This window comes from Sinocyclocheilus anshuiensis, unplaced genomic scaffold, assembly GCF_001515605.1.
Source record: "Sinocyclocheilus anshuiensis isolate Anshui unplaced genomic scaffold, SAMN03320099.WGS_v1.1 scaffold451, whole genome shotgun sequence".
Lineage (NCBI taxonomy): Eukaryota > Metazoa > Chordata > Actinopteri > Cypriniformes > Cyprinidae > Sinocyclocheilus > Sinocyclocheilus anshuiensis.
The window spans coordinates 694,894-710,010 of NW_015549630.1; the positions used below are offsets into that span (position 1 = coordinate 694,894).

Sequence of the window (15,117 nt, forward strand, 5' to 3'; positions counted from 1 at the left end):
GTATTTATAATTATTTTAAATTGTAACAATATTTCACAATATTGTTTTACTGTAATTGTGATCAAGTAAATGCAGCCATGAAAGAAATTAGCATTTCTTTCAAAAACATTAAAAATATCTTTACTTCAAACTTTTAAATGGTAGTGTTCACTGCATATATTTCACTTACAGTTCCCATGCATCTATGTATGTATGTATGTATGTATGTATGTATGTATTAAGTTATTTATTTAGAATATATTTGAATTTATTTTTATTTTATTAATTAATTTATTTATTGCCTAAGCTCACAAAACTTTCTGGAACTGCCATCTACATAAAGATACATATGTGATGCTGCCTTTGAATTTAACTAAAATGAGGTATTATAGTAGCATAATTATTGACTACATTTAAAACAGCACTTACGATGCCTTAAGATGCTGCCTATGTAGGCAGCTCACTATGTACTCTTGAAAAAAAAAGATGTTATGGTTACACTTTATTTTAAGGTGTCCAGTGTAATTAAAGGGGTCATATGATGCGATTTAAATTTTTCCTTTCTCTTTGGAGTGTTACAAGCTCTTGGTGCATAAAGAAGATCTGTAAAGTTGCAAAGACTAAAGTCTCAAATCCAAAGAGATATTCTTTATATAAGTACTGAGTATTAATTAACTACATGTACTTACTATATGGTTAAGGTTAGGATTAGGGTTTGTCTTAGGGTTACTTGCATGTAATTATGCATAATTAATTGTTAGTATAATAGTAAGTGCATGTAACAAGTGTAACAAGGACACCTTACAGTATTATCGATGTTACATTTATTTGAGGCTTTTGGGTTGTTTAATTGATGGGGATGTATAAAAATGGAAGAGTTGGGTAAAGTAGCATTCCCTCCAGCACCGTTAGCAACACGTAGCGTAAATCTCACTCGTTCAGTCAGGAGTTAAACAGTTTACTTTCTGTGAGATACACTGCATAGCCTGCATACTTTTTTTCTTGTTTCCTCACCCAAGAGTGTAAATGTCCCCATGGTCACAAAAACACAAACATTAGCATTTAACTTTTCAGTAATAGTAGTGGGTTAGCTTTAAAACTTCCTGTCAACTATGTGAGGGACATTTATTCATGGGAGTGTATGTTTAACTAGGAAAAAAAAGGGGGCATTAAATGTGTGAGCATTAACCGAAAACGCCACGGTCAAAGTGAGCGATGGCATTAGGCCGGTTTCTTGATGTTAAATAAATAAGTGCAAATCAATCGATACATAACCCCTCCAGCGATTAAATCCAAGGAATGCCTAGTAGTCGATTTTTTTTAGAAACCACTCTTGAGGACGCTGCCCACTAGCTTTCGGACGTTTACGTCTGCTTATAGGTTTTTTTTAGCCGCTGTTCTGTGCAGACGAAGCGAGGCTTGTCAAGGCCTCGGCAGAATAACGCCAGCTTTGTTATGAATTAAATATTAGACATCTTAACACAGCAGCCAATAAGAATTATTTGCCTTGTTAAAGCAGCAGAAGACGCTGATTAAAATTTCATTGCGTTGCAGTCTTTTTCCCATTTCTGCTTTCAATATATCATTCTAACGTATGAAATGCTGAAGGAACAATGGCACAGGGACTTCATTTGAGGAATGCAAATAGCAAGAGGGGAGGATAGAGCAGTGCTGTGGGGAGAATAAGACCCTGAAATGCTGCTTTAGGCTAAAAAATAAAACACAGGCTTATACTTGTGTCTAATTTACCATTAAAGGAAACGTTTGGATTTTTGCACACACATAAGGCAAACTGGCCTGAGCTCGAAAAATGCGCTGTGCACATAATATTATGTGCATATTTGCCAGATATTCGGAACACATTCCACATGTAAACTACTTTTAATATAATACTTTTAAATAATCCTTATAATGTCAAATTTTGCAAAGAGGCGTGAACTTAGTAAATCGGTATATACATGCAATTATAAACTAAATTTAAACTTTCTATTAAAAAAATGTGCATGTAATAATAACTATCATCAAATTGAATTAAAATAAGATTATGAATGTAAATAAATAAATATTAACATAACTCCACTTGATTAAATTCAACCATATTATTACTACAAAAATTAATCCAAATATTTAAAAAAAAATACAGGAAAATAGACATGGCTATGCAGTAGTTCTGCCCTAGAAAAACAAGTGTGCATCGACAAACGCTGCATATTACACACATGAGGACGGTACATGAGGAAGTATATGGACTTGCATCTTCTGCCTCTTGAGGAAATCTCGCCACTGAAACAGAGGAGGCTAATGAAATGGAGATCTATAAATAGCGATGTCATTACAATGACAGGACTACTCTCCTCCCCTCCCCTCCCACCTGACCCTTTTTGTGCTAATAAGCATTCTGACAGTGATGCAGGTTATGCTGGATAGCCGTGTGGAGCCGGGGTCCTGCAACCAGAGTGGTGACCCAAGAAAGCCTCGCCAAGCACTTGGACATTACCTCAGTGGGACACTATAAAGATTTTGAGACGGAATTGAGTAATGCACTCGGATTGTGTAATCACCTAAAAAATTAATAATCATGCCATGAGTACGAGGAGTAGTGGAGGAGGAATAATTGCAAGTACTGCACAAATGTAGTTTACGTTCTCCAGGTGGTTCCTGAAACCTAAAAGTGACATTCTAGGACTCCCAATAATATTTCCTCAATTTCAAGGACAGTCAGCCTTTTTTGACATGGGGCCCACACAACTAGACTCTCTGCCAATCAATAAAAATGCTTGGAAAAAAATACCTTTACTTCTTTTTTTCCATGCCCTTGATTCATTGTGCCAATGTGTTGTCCAACATAGAACATAACTGTAAATCAGATGATAAAAGAGTTTGCATATATTTTAAGAAATACTATTTGAGATATATGTAAAAATATTCTATGTAAGTCTAAGGACCCCCTACAGTACCTTCATGAGCCCCCAGGGGGTTCCTGGTTGAAAGCCCTGGCTTTATTTTAGTGCCGTGTTGAACATAAATCAATGTAACACAACACTGAGAATAATTCAAGAAAGAAAAAAGGTTTTATTTCCATTACCGGATGCAGTACCACTGCTTGCAATATTGAAAATATCTATATAAAACTGCACATAACAGCCCATGAACCTTGTGTCAATAACAAATGGGACCCGTGTTAGACAGCGCTGTATGAATTGAGTTACACAAATATCAGATCCAGAACGCTTGGCCAACGTTAGCATTGCTCATCGCATCACAGTTTGCTCCGTATGCGACACAAACACTGCTGTGGGTGGATGGGTGTTTCACAGCTTTTACGCCCCGGTGACAAAATTATTGATGACAACGCATCACAAATTGCACTTATTTCATATACAGATGACGGGGCGAGGGGGGGGATGTAAAATATTAAAACAGTAGCGCCGGGTGGGAACATTTACTTTTTTTAAATGAAAATTTAATGTTTCAATACAGAGCACAATTTAGTTAAACGGCAAAGGATAGCTGACAATTCAAAGGTGATGTGAGATTCATCAGAGGTTTGCGCCAGTCACCACATCTGAGGAATACGTGTGTGCATGTATATAAGGAGCATGTATGTGACACTGGATAAAGTGTAGGTCAAGCATTAAGGATTAAAAAAAAACATAGCATAAAGAATTAGTGTTATACTGTATATATTATATATATATATAAACACACAAAATAAAACTATGAAGTAAAAGTAGTTATGGAAATCTTGCTCTGATTGGCCAGGAGTTTAAAAAGATCTTTATCAACTATTTCATGTCCACTTCCTCATAGACAGGTTACAGGGGCAATCTGTAGTCAGAGATAATTAAATGAAACATGAGCTCATCTTAGACTGAGTAGAAGGAGAAGGAGTCGGACAATGTGTGTGTGTGTGTGTGTGTGTGTGTGTGTGTGTGTGTGTGTGTGTGTGTGGTATCCCTGTATATGTACAGGTATACTGTAAATGTATGTATTTGTTGAATGCTGCTACTGTTTATTAATATTTAGAACTTTGATTCATTTTTATTGAGATTTTATTTTATTTTATTTACAATATAGGGTCCAAATGTGACCACATCTTGGATTCAGCATCTAATTTAAACCTGGTAAAACAGAACGTTTTAGGATTCTGACAAATGCAACACATAAAGAAACATTTTGACATACAGTAAATAAATAAGAAATATTTTCAAGATTCTTGATTATTTTGGTCAATAGTTGTGTGTGTGTTGAGGAATCAAGAGGCAATTTATGAATAAGACAAGCAAATAAAAGACAATGTCTCTAACAGCCGTATATATTCCAGGGAGGTGTATATTCTCTCTCCTAATGCACAGACCACATATAGAGAAACACTGCAGTGGCTTATTAAAGTCGCACTTTCTATCAAGACACTATACCTTTTATTGAACCCAAAGGAGACTGAGATACACAATCACTGAAAAAGTCTAAATGTTAGCTGTAAATCTAGACACACTGAACCTTGGTGTTCATGTGGGAAAAACAGGTTTGAATCTGACCTGCAACATGTTCTATTTTCATTTCCTCAACTGTCTCTGTCAAAAAAACACAAGTCTGAGCCATTCCAACAGCTTTTTCACCACCTCTGCCATTGCTAAATGTACAATCGAGACATTTCATAACAAACCTGCCAAAATGTTACACCATAAAAGGCTTATTTGCATAGCTAATGTGTTACAGGAAGCATAAACAACAAAAAATGTACAAAAAAAATCAACTATTGATCTTTTTTTTCACAAAATCTCAGTTAAAGATTTGAAGCTGTGGATAAGTACAGTGACAAATCATAAAGTGCATTTGTGCATAGGCGCGTTATTTGTGCTGCAAAGCCTTTGCCATATGCAACAAGAAGTAGATTAGCCTCATATATGTAAAAATATGTCTGACAAGGTACAGAGTTGGAACATTTCCTCCAAAAAAAGACAAATGCTCCAAGCACGTGAAAGCTTCCGATTACAGATTTTCTCCTCTCCTTTTTTTGCATTCTTTTTACCGCTCGGAAGCCTGAAATCCATCCATACCCTCGCTCTTTCTTTTGTTAATTCCTTCATCTGCTCTTTCTTTTCCATACCCACCTTGCACCAGCAGAAAGCAAAGGGTTTTACGGCACTGTAAGGAAGATAGCAGTCACTCTTCCTCGATTTCAAACACCAAGTCATGTAATGGAAAGAAACAGAGAAAGAGAGAGAAGGACAGAGAGATAAATAGAGAGAGAGAGGCCATGGCATTCAGGAGTCCAGGCGCCCTGCTGAGCAGAAGCCATTCTGCCTTACACTATCTTGTCACTGCAGACGCATCGCTGGGGCAGACGGGAACAAAAAGCAGCCCAAAGTCAATTGTCTCCACTGCTGAATGGCTTTCTATTGCAGGCTGCATACATTTACTCAGGCATTTGAAAAAAAAATAAATAAAATTGTGCGCTATTGTAACTAAAGGCGAGAGGGGAGGGTGATGCTCACTAATATTTACTTTGGATCTTAATGACTGGGTTCGTGATGATGTCATAAAGAGACTGAGACGCACGGCTTCCCACCTACACAAATATGGATCACGAGCCTGAGTCAATTTTTCATAGTTTCATGGTTAAGTGCTCCTTTGTTATTTCGTAATTAGCAAACAATTAATGAGTATGTTCTCTCATTAATTAATAATCTGTAATTACGGAGTATTAAAATGAGCCATCACATTCATAATAATCCAATCAATTGATACTGAAAATATCACTTTCAGATTATTTTACCACCCTATTATTTAAAAATAGAAAATAAATAGCAAAAAATATATAACAATAACAGTTCAAGTAATAACAACAATAACCCAGCAGATGTCAAATTAACTTCAGGGTAGATTTAGTTGGCTCATTACCGCTTTGTCGGGGCGCCTCAAAATGAATGGTCCCCGAGGGTTTAAGAAACGCTTACTCTCGAAATCCTTGCATTCCATTTTTTCAAGGTAATGCTTTTAGCCGGCCTCGCATGTGGTTAATTACGACGGTGCCTACAAATTAATTCAGCCGGTTCAGAGTGCACAAAGAAGGGTCTCGCCGCGGATGCACAAATAACAACACGCAGCTGAAAAATAGCGTACTGTGTGTGTGTGTTTGTGTGTGTGTGCGCGCGCATGTGTGTGTATGTGTGTGTGTGTGAGGGGAACAGCACAGCGGGGGCCACACTGCTGGCTTCCTACAGTCTCTCCTCCAGACCTCCCATTTCTGAACTTGATGAGTCAAAGGTCAGAAAAACAACAAGTCAATAGGCAGGCAGCCGCCGCCGAGGCAGCAAACAAAGGAAGAGGAGAGAAACCGAGAGAGAAAGAGGAGCCTATGATTTTGGCCCTGTAATAGTTTTCTGTAATCTCTCTGTATTGATTAAACCTCACTTCAGAAAGGAGTGTTGCTTCGGAGCACACCTAACCCCCCCTCCCTTCTTTCTCTCTTTCCTGGTCAGAAATGCCATATGGAGGTAATCTTTCACCTTTGTTATTCCTCGCTACTCCCGCTGCATCTGCCACTGCTGCCGCCAGCCCTGCTCTCTACCGGCGGAAAGAAAGCAAACAACCCGCGCGCGCCGTCTGATTAGCACACAGTCATCCCAGCAGAGGTCTTCCTCAATTCACCGCTGCACTTCTGTATTCCCTTTCGAAACAAACCAGACAAGTTTATTCTCCACACGTTAAAACTTCTTTCACCCTTCCTGCTGGGATTTCTCCATCGCTGTACCGTAGCCAGGATCAGACACATTATAGGCTCCACAGAAATTAACCTAAAATAATCTGATTTGTTAATTACACCACCAAATCAAATGTTTTCAGCAGAGGAAGCGAATGGCATTGTATAATACATGTATTTTAAATGATTATGCAAAAATAGCCACCTCACAAAGACCGCAAACTTCCTCGGAAAAACAGATACTTGAAAAAAAAAGAAATAGAAGGAGAGAGGGAGAGACTGAGAAAGCAAAAAAAGAAGAAGAAAAACAGCATCTGCTAACAAAAAAAAGATTTTCAAGCATTCTGCCACATTCCCTTCATTTGATTCATTTAAATGCAAAAGCGAGAGAAAGTCGAAGGGAAGAAAAAAAAAACAAACCCCTCCTGCTAAAAACACTCAATTTACTGACAGGCAAATGACTTCACGCTGCCACTTAATCTCATTTCTTGCATAATGCCCTCTAATTAGCATATCAAAGTGAATTAATACTTCTAGGGCATTAGCAATGGGGAAATCTACTCAGGGCCTCCAGTAGCAGTTAGTGGAGTGCCAAGAAAGCTCCCCAACACTACAGACAGCTTTGCATTGCAAAACGCTTCTATCCATTTATCCGCCATGTATGTATCTCTCTCCTCTCCTCCTCCACCCACCCTCTCTCCCTCACATCATCTAGCCCAGCCACTCTTTGAAAAAGAGAAAGAAAGATTTTTTTTTCATGCCGATTCTCCGCAGTGCCCCGGGGATCCCAAAAACAACTCAAACCTATCAGCCCGACAAGCCTTTGAATTTGCGGTAATCTGAGGTTAATCTGACAATTAACTCGGCACGTTTTTGTACTCGTCAACACGACGGTTGTCATTCACAACCTTCGTAATGAGCGATAAGAAGTTAAGATCAGGCAGTTTTGGGGTGTAAATGCACACATCCTTGACATTCTCATAGTTGAGGCAAAGGTACACACTCAAGCATCCCGAACAGTCACACACATCATCTCTGTTCACTCGCTCTACAAACAGATGTACATACACAGCTTTTCCTTCTCACTGTTTACATAGTTACAGTACAAACACTTCAGGTTTGATTTACCCTTTTTCACCTTTAAGCCCCCTTTGCATCAGATCCAAAAGCAACAATAAATGTTTCATCTTTTCAAAGCGTGTTCTCTGCTGCGATTCGCAAATACTAGGCCAAGAAATCTCTCCGATTGGAACTTCTTCATACATCAGCACTGGCAGTTGTTAGCATTTTCTCTTATTGTATAAAGAGAGATACATTTAGCAGTGACTGCATGGCACAAACTGTACAATATCAATATCACACACACACTAAGCTAAACGATGAAGACTACTAATTGCAAAAAATAATAACTACTAAATCTGAGTTGTGATGCAACTTTGAAGTTTTGTTATTTTCTTTAATCTGTAATAGAAAATTATCGGGTTAAAGACAAGCATAAGAAATCTCCACAGCAGTCGTAAATTGTCAGAATGTGTACAACAAGTTGCAGAGACTGTGCTAAATGTGCACGCATTGTCCGACAACTTTCAGGAACTTGATCACATTGTAGTTTTTCATTTTCGCATTTGTTCTTTCACTGCAACTGCACCAAACCCTGACAACAACCCCTCAACTCCTCATTTCTTCTACACATCTGCTGAGTACGATAAGCAAAATGTACATACTGCTCTGACACTAGGTGTTCACTAGGTATGTGTGTGGTGCGTTAAAGGAGAAAAAAGCCTCCAGAAGATGTGTTTGGCTGAAAAAAAAACAACAACAGGGAGTAGCAGTAGTAGCATGCTTATCAGTGGAAGTCTCTCTTATCACTCTGATGAGACAATGTCCTTCAACGGGCCTGTGCAGGAAAAAAAAAAAGAAGAAAGCGACAGCTTCCCTCATCACTCAAAACCTGCACACTATAGCAGGTAAATTTACGCACCAGTACTGCTGCATTAGTCTTTTTTCAAAATCATTTAACAATTAAAAAAATATCTGATTTTGTGATATTATTTCACATAGCAGGAAACAATAAAAAGCTAACATACATGTATGTTAATATGTATGAAAATATCATGCTCGTGTTCACTTGTGAGTTAATAAACAAATTAGCAGAATGAAGCTTGTTAGGAAATTAGTCCGGATGCGTTAAGACGGGGAGAAAAAAAGAAACCATTCAAACAGGCAGCGTCAAAGGGATTAACCGAGATTACAGCAACTGAGCTAGTAAACAAGCTCATTTAAATAATTAGCATACTTAGGGACTCTACTCTTTATGCATATTTAATTAGAGCTATAATGTAATAAGGGACATAGCTGTATTAAACGTAACATGATAGGTGCACATGGAAGCACAGTCAACAGCTGGAGGTAGGTTTAAAATAATCAAAATACTTGTACAATGTAACATTAAATTGAAAAATGTATCATAAACAATGCTATAAATGTGCTTACATTTAACTGTATTTGTAAGCAAATAATGGATAATTGTTAAAACACAAGAATAGACTTTGGAAAGAAAAGTATTGCATGAGTACACCTATACATACACAAACACACAATTCACTCATAAGCAAACAAGTTATTTTATATATATATATATATATATATATATATATATATAATGTACAGGAGTACTGTGATTTAAGAAAATATTAAACGTAACATGATAGGTGCACATGGAAGCACAGTCAACAGCTGGAGGTAGGTTTAAAATAATCAAAATACTTGTACAATGTAACATTAAATTGAAAAATGTATCATAAACAATGCTATAAATGTGCTTACATTTAACTGTATTTGTAAGCAAATAATGGATAATTGTTAAAACACAAGAATAGACTTTGGAAAGAAAAGTATTGCATGAGTACACCTATACATACACAAACACACAATTCACTCATAAGCAAACAAGTGATTTTATATATATATATATATATATATATATATAATGTACAGGAGTACTGTGATTTAAGTAAATATTAAATGTATATATTTAAGTATTTAAAAAAACACCTCACACCAGATCACAAAATGTAAAAGTAAAAAAAAAAAAATAAATTGTCTTGCAACTATTCATCTTTTCTTGAGACACAACAGTAGCCACTTTAAGCTGTCACGATACAGCTATAACATTTAGTAATTAATTTCTTTATCTTTTTTTCTCATTCTCTCCATTACTGAACAGGCATAAAGAACAACTCAAGCAGACTGGGTGGTGGATCAGGGCCTTGCCTTGCCCTCCCGCAGTTGAGACCTCCAACGGCCGAGAAGTTCATTAAGTTTTATGATCTTCCTCTAGTCACTTCTGCTTATAAGCCACACAAAGGCCACAAATCTGGCAAAGCATTATTCTGCCTATACAACCACACAGAGATATGATAAACACATGAACTGATATCTGAATGCCATTACATTACTGTATTCATCTTTGTTCAAAAACTAGGTTTAAGCTCGAGTATGTGAATTGACCATCTCTTTCCTTTTCAAACATTAAATGTCATTTGTGAACCTATTAATAAAGTAATACATATGATAAAGTTTATTTTAAAAAAAATAGCACTCAAAAACATTATTTCAACATGCTATAAAATAAGCTTTTATTTTTTTATGCTAAAAATTAAAAAGTAAAGACAAAAGCACAGTTATTAGTCTAATTCAGTGCGTTTGCCATTGTATTTTGGGCTCACCTTACAGGGTTTCGCTCTGCTATTCTCCTTCCGCATTATCCAGAAATACATACTGCACATTCCTGGTAAATGCCCCTTATCTTAGGGTCTCTCTGGATTCTGCATATCTGGTTATGTGGTCATTCTCTCTTTATACCTGCGCCCTGCATGATTGCAGAACGCGCGCGCCTTTGCGCACATCACGCGCGTTTGTTAACCGTCGCAGCATAAAGGAAAAACTGCACATTAAATTACATCCACTAAGCTACTGGACGTACTGAACTAATTCTCTTTCAACGGGTGCTGATTTCTCCCTCAAAGAAAAAAAAACTGTCTTTTGTGAGACAGTGACATATGCTAATGTTCCGTGTCATTGGGGCAGGCGGTATAGCCTTGGTAACGCACGTGCTGAATTGATGTTGTATCGGTCATTGGACATCATTTACAGTGCGCGCGCGACAGACTATTTCAGAGGTGCTTGAGTGTCAGAAAAGGTGGAAATAGAATATTTCTGTTTGTTATAGACTTTCATATGCACTCAAAAATATTTTTCTCCATGTCTATAACACACTTCTAATTACAATAAAGTGATGTCACACACGAGCCACAGGAAAGTAAACATCTTGTGCGTTTGTGCTTCTGCCACAAAAATTAATTTAAAAAAGGTCCCTAAACGGTGTTAGTGATAAAGTAAGCTTGCCATTCAGGATCAATGTTTTGTATTAGTTAAATATTGACATTTACAAACAAATATTAACACTTGGGTCTCCGTCAGTGGTCAGTTAAGTCATACACTGTAAATTAAAATAATAATAACTAACCATTAAATCAAGTTTAATTACAGCTTTAATTTTTAAGTGGTGCAACTTAAGTGACAACTTACAGTTCATTACACTTTTTAACCACTTTGCATTTAATTACTGATAAAGAAATCCAGATTAAGCTTAAAACACACATAGTATTGAGTATAAATTGCATAACTTATTATAAGATTATTAGGATTTAAATATTTGCCCATGTGTAGCCTACTATATTATCTTTTTTTTTTTTTTTTTACAAGTTAGGCTCGCATCAAAGTAATAATAAATGCCATATCGATCATTCCTGATCATAACACGTTCCTTTTTACACAACAACAAAAAAACAACAACGACACTAGATAACGCCAAGCGTCTTTGCACGTGTCGGAGAACGATGTAACCTTCACAGCGCTGGCGTCTTTCATAATAAAATGGGGGCAATAATTAACTGCAGGACCGCCGATACTGCCAATAATTATCCAGTAAATTGGTCGCATAATTAGGCAGAGGAGCGCAGGAATTGGACCGCGCTCCGAACCACGAACACGCGTAAACGCTCACTGGGCTCGCAGTAGCACAGTTAAACAAAACAAGCCTGATATACAACACCAACCCAGCACAAAACATATCCTCAATGACAAATGCAGAGTATCCCGAAGATGCATAAATGCCTAACAATTCACCAAGTGTAGGTCTTGAAAGATTAAATGGATGGTGTGAGAATAACGCGCTGTAAACAAGGGAACTGCCGGGGTGCTTCTCTCATACATGCCCCCAGAAGAAGGCACTCAGTTCAGCCTCACGATGCAACGCAGAGGGGGGGGGGGGAGCTCATCGTTACATATTTCACACTCTTATTCTTAGAAATCCAATTATTACTATTCATTCTCAGAAGTGAGAAACAGAAATGTGGATGTTGGATTTGGCTTGGTACAACTGGACTCCGCTGACGACCAAAGAAAAAAAAAAGAAAAGAAACACCAGTAAAGATGGCGGTGTCTGACGGATTAGTGGCACTGTATTGTTGCTTTTTTCTTCTTGAGATGTCTGTGCGTAATTTTGCCCTTTTGTTCGGGTATGCACTATCTTACCTGTTTTCTCTTTGATCTCGCAGAGGACACTGAAGAGGGCTGGCTTCATTCTGTGACAGTTGAGCCCATGTTTCCTGTGCCATTTGGGAGCAAGAGACAAGATTGATATATAGTCACTTAAAACTCATAACTCTTTCGCATTACAACTTTAGAAGACATCAAGTCTCGAGTTTAAATTTAACCTTAAACTGCATCCGTTTAAAGGTGATAAACGCATATAGGCAAAGCTGGCTTTACACACATCACAGAAGTTCAAAACAAAGCTACTTAAAATTAGTACCCAATATTTCTATTCATTGTCAACAAAAAAGTTGTGTAGTTGCTAAGGGCTGTAAAAGTATCAAGGCCTTCTTAAGTTTAGAAGTAGGAAAGTGTGATGTAGAAACTTTTAATGAGATGCCCACATGTGTTGAGTATGCTACTTTACCTGTGTATCATTCTCAGAGGCTATTTTTTTAATATCAGCTACAAGTTTGGTGAAAAGTAACTATGATATTCTGTCTAAACTTTATAATTTGAGACATTGTCATTTTAACCTGTGATACGGCCACCTGGAGTTCAGATGCAAACGTGACTCTCAAGGTATTACTATATTAACATTTGTGAAAAATTAGTTGGGACGAGAGTTTCAATGAGTGGTCAGTATTGTACAATAAAGTTAGCTGTTGTAACGTGTGAATGGAAGCACTATAAGCTATTTTACAAATAAAATGAGAAAGCATTAATATAAAGACTTTCTGAACAAAACAATAGGCTATAAACGTGTGTATTAAAATAATAATGCACCAACTTTGCTTGCGCCTCGTCCAGGCTTTGGTCGGTGATGGTCATGATCTGATGCAGAATGTCACCGATGTCTTGTTTTCTTCCATCCCCATCGGTTCCGTCGTGTCCGTGTGGAGGCGGCAGAGCCATGCCTCCCTGTACCGAGTGACCGGCCAGGCTGACACCGCCGAGAGCCTGCATGATCCGGGCTTGCTCGTCCATAGTCCGCCGCAACACAATCAATGCGCTCGTGCTCAGTCACTGAGATGGGTGAAATAAAGTCGGATAATGCACATGCAAAAACAACTTGTTTATTTCATGTGCGGTGGTTAACGGGTCGCTATCGTGCACAAAATATTGACCGTGAAGCAACGCATCAAATACGATAAATCGCTGGATGAAATATAGTGGAATTGATGTCCCAGGAATCACTTTATGGAAAAGATTTATATCGTCTTTGATCCTCCTGTACGAATGTCCATCGGAGAAAAATTAGCGATGCTATTTCGTGCCTATTATTTAAGTAAACTTCAGCGTTCAGGTGACAGTGGTTGCCCGTTCAATCCTGTCTGAATCTTCATGCCAATTTGTCTTTTTCTTTGAAGAGCTGGGGTCCTTTGCAGATGTCTGGAATTCTTATTTGCGGTCTTCTAAGGATAATTTCGCCTTGTGCACTTCTGGAAAACTTGGACAAATCCGTAGTATTACAAAGAGTTGCAAGCAAAACATCCCATGCCTCTGATGGAAAGTAACAATTAATCAAAATTAATGATTATGTAATTAAAAATAAGCACACTGAGTGTGAACAACAGGCAAAAATATTGCCTTTGAAAAGATTTTCCAAAAATAAAATATAAGAAAATAAAAGAAGCCGAGTGAAATAAATTAAACCATCAGCACCGGCGACCAGAGCTATAAAGATTGTAGGGAAAAAAATATAAAAACGTATAAAAAAGTTTTCTCACTTTCGGTAGGGAAAATAGAAAACCTGGCGAAAAAATTAATCACGCGCCATAAAGCGAAGCGCAAAAATATCTGCTGGCGGAAATTTATGAGTCGAGCGCGCGGGCTGTGTGTGCTTTATGTTGTTTGATGGCAGCAGTAGTGAGCGATTGACAATGTGCCAATGCCATTCACTCAGTGCGGACGTGTCAGAGAAGAAAAAAAGATACAAAATCGACATCAAAATGCACGCTCCGCCCTGCAGAGGAGGGGTCTTAGATTCTTGTCACTTCTCGCCGAAGCCCCCGAAAACAAAATGCCAGTTAGCTACTAATGATACTGCTGGTGATGATAATGATGAGACCAGAACATCAAATCAACAGCGTTTGAGTCTCCACTTTACGCTTGCCTCATTTAAAAGCGCGCCCGTGTATTGAGATGCCGTTACATTATAACCATTTCCAATAAAACAAACAAAAGGTCGGAGTTTTATATTGTCTGATTCAAACTAATAATGAATTGCACGGGCCCCCTCGCTTCCTTACACCATAGTATGGTCGCCTCCAACAAGCCGTGCTTACAGGGGCAGGAACACAGATGACATGTTTATAATATTGGAAATAGACGCCGCAAACCAATCAGCGAAGGGTCCGCGGTTGAGCGACGGCCCCAAGGACCAACGGCTGGCTCCCGCTGAGCAAGAACGCCCGCCTTCAGAGCTCAATACCTTTGCTACGGTTGTACAGAGAGATATCAACTTCTGATTGGCCGTTGCCAAGGGTGACATCTACTGCAAAAGCAGGCGGCGCTATGTTGCTATGGTAGCAGACTGCTCGGTGGGCTTAAAGCAAAGAGACACACTGAAACATATCTGCGCCTTCCTCCGGTTGCCTCGCTTCTTACATACGCTTTACTAAACCCACTGTGGTTTTCCCGCCAAACCACTGTATTTTCGATTCCAAATCACTACATTTCACGTAGGCTGGCGTTGTTGCGATTTACAATACGCGTCTTTTGTTCAGTCATAAACCTACACCGTTTTGTTGGATTTTTGTTCTTGTGCTGAGGTAAATAAGAGCTCATCACAGACCAAAAACTATTACAAAGGAAATCTATATATATATATA

General features: G+C 38.1%; 1 protein-coding gene across 1 annotated transcript in view; it reads right to left on the reverse strand.

Moving 5' to 3' along the window:
* Positions 1-14,555, reverse strand: part of pbx3b (pre-B-cell leukemia homeobox 3b) — a 93,647-nt gene extending 79,092 nt beyond the window's left edge. Inside the window, exons 1-2 of the mRNA XM_016448609.1 lie at positions 13,074-14,555; positions 12,284-12,357 (exon numbers count right to left, since the gene is read on the reverse strand). Of these exons, the coding sequence (XP_016304095.1) occupies positions 12,284-12,357; positions 13,074-13,270 (271 nt within the window). The 5' untranslated portion in view covers positions 13,271-14,555. The remainder of the gene's footprint in view (positions 1-12,283; positions 12,358-13,073) is intronic.
* Between the last annotated feature and the right edge of the window lie 562 nt (positions 14,556-15,117).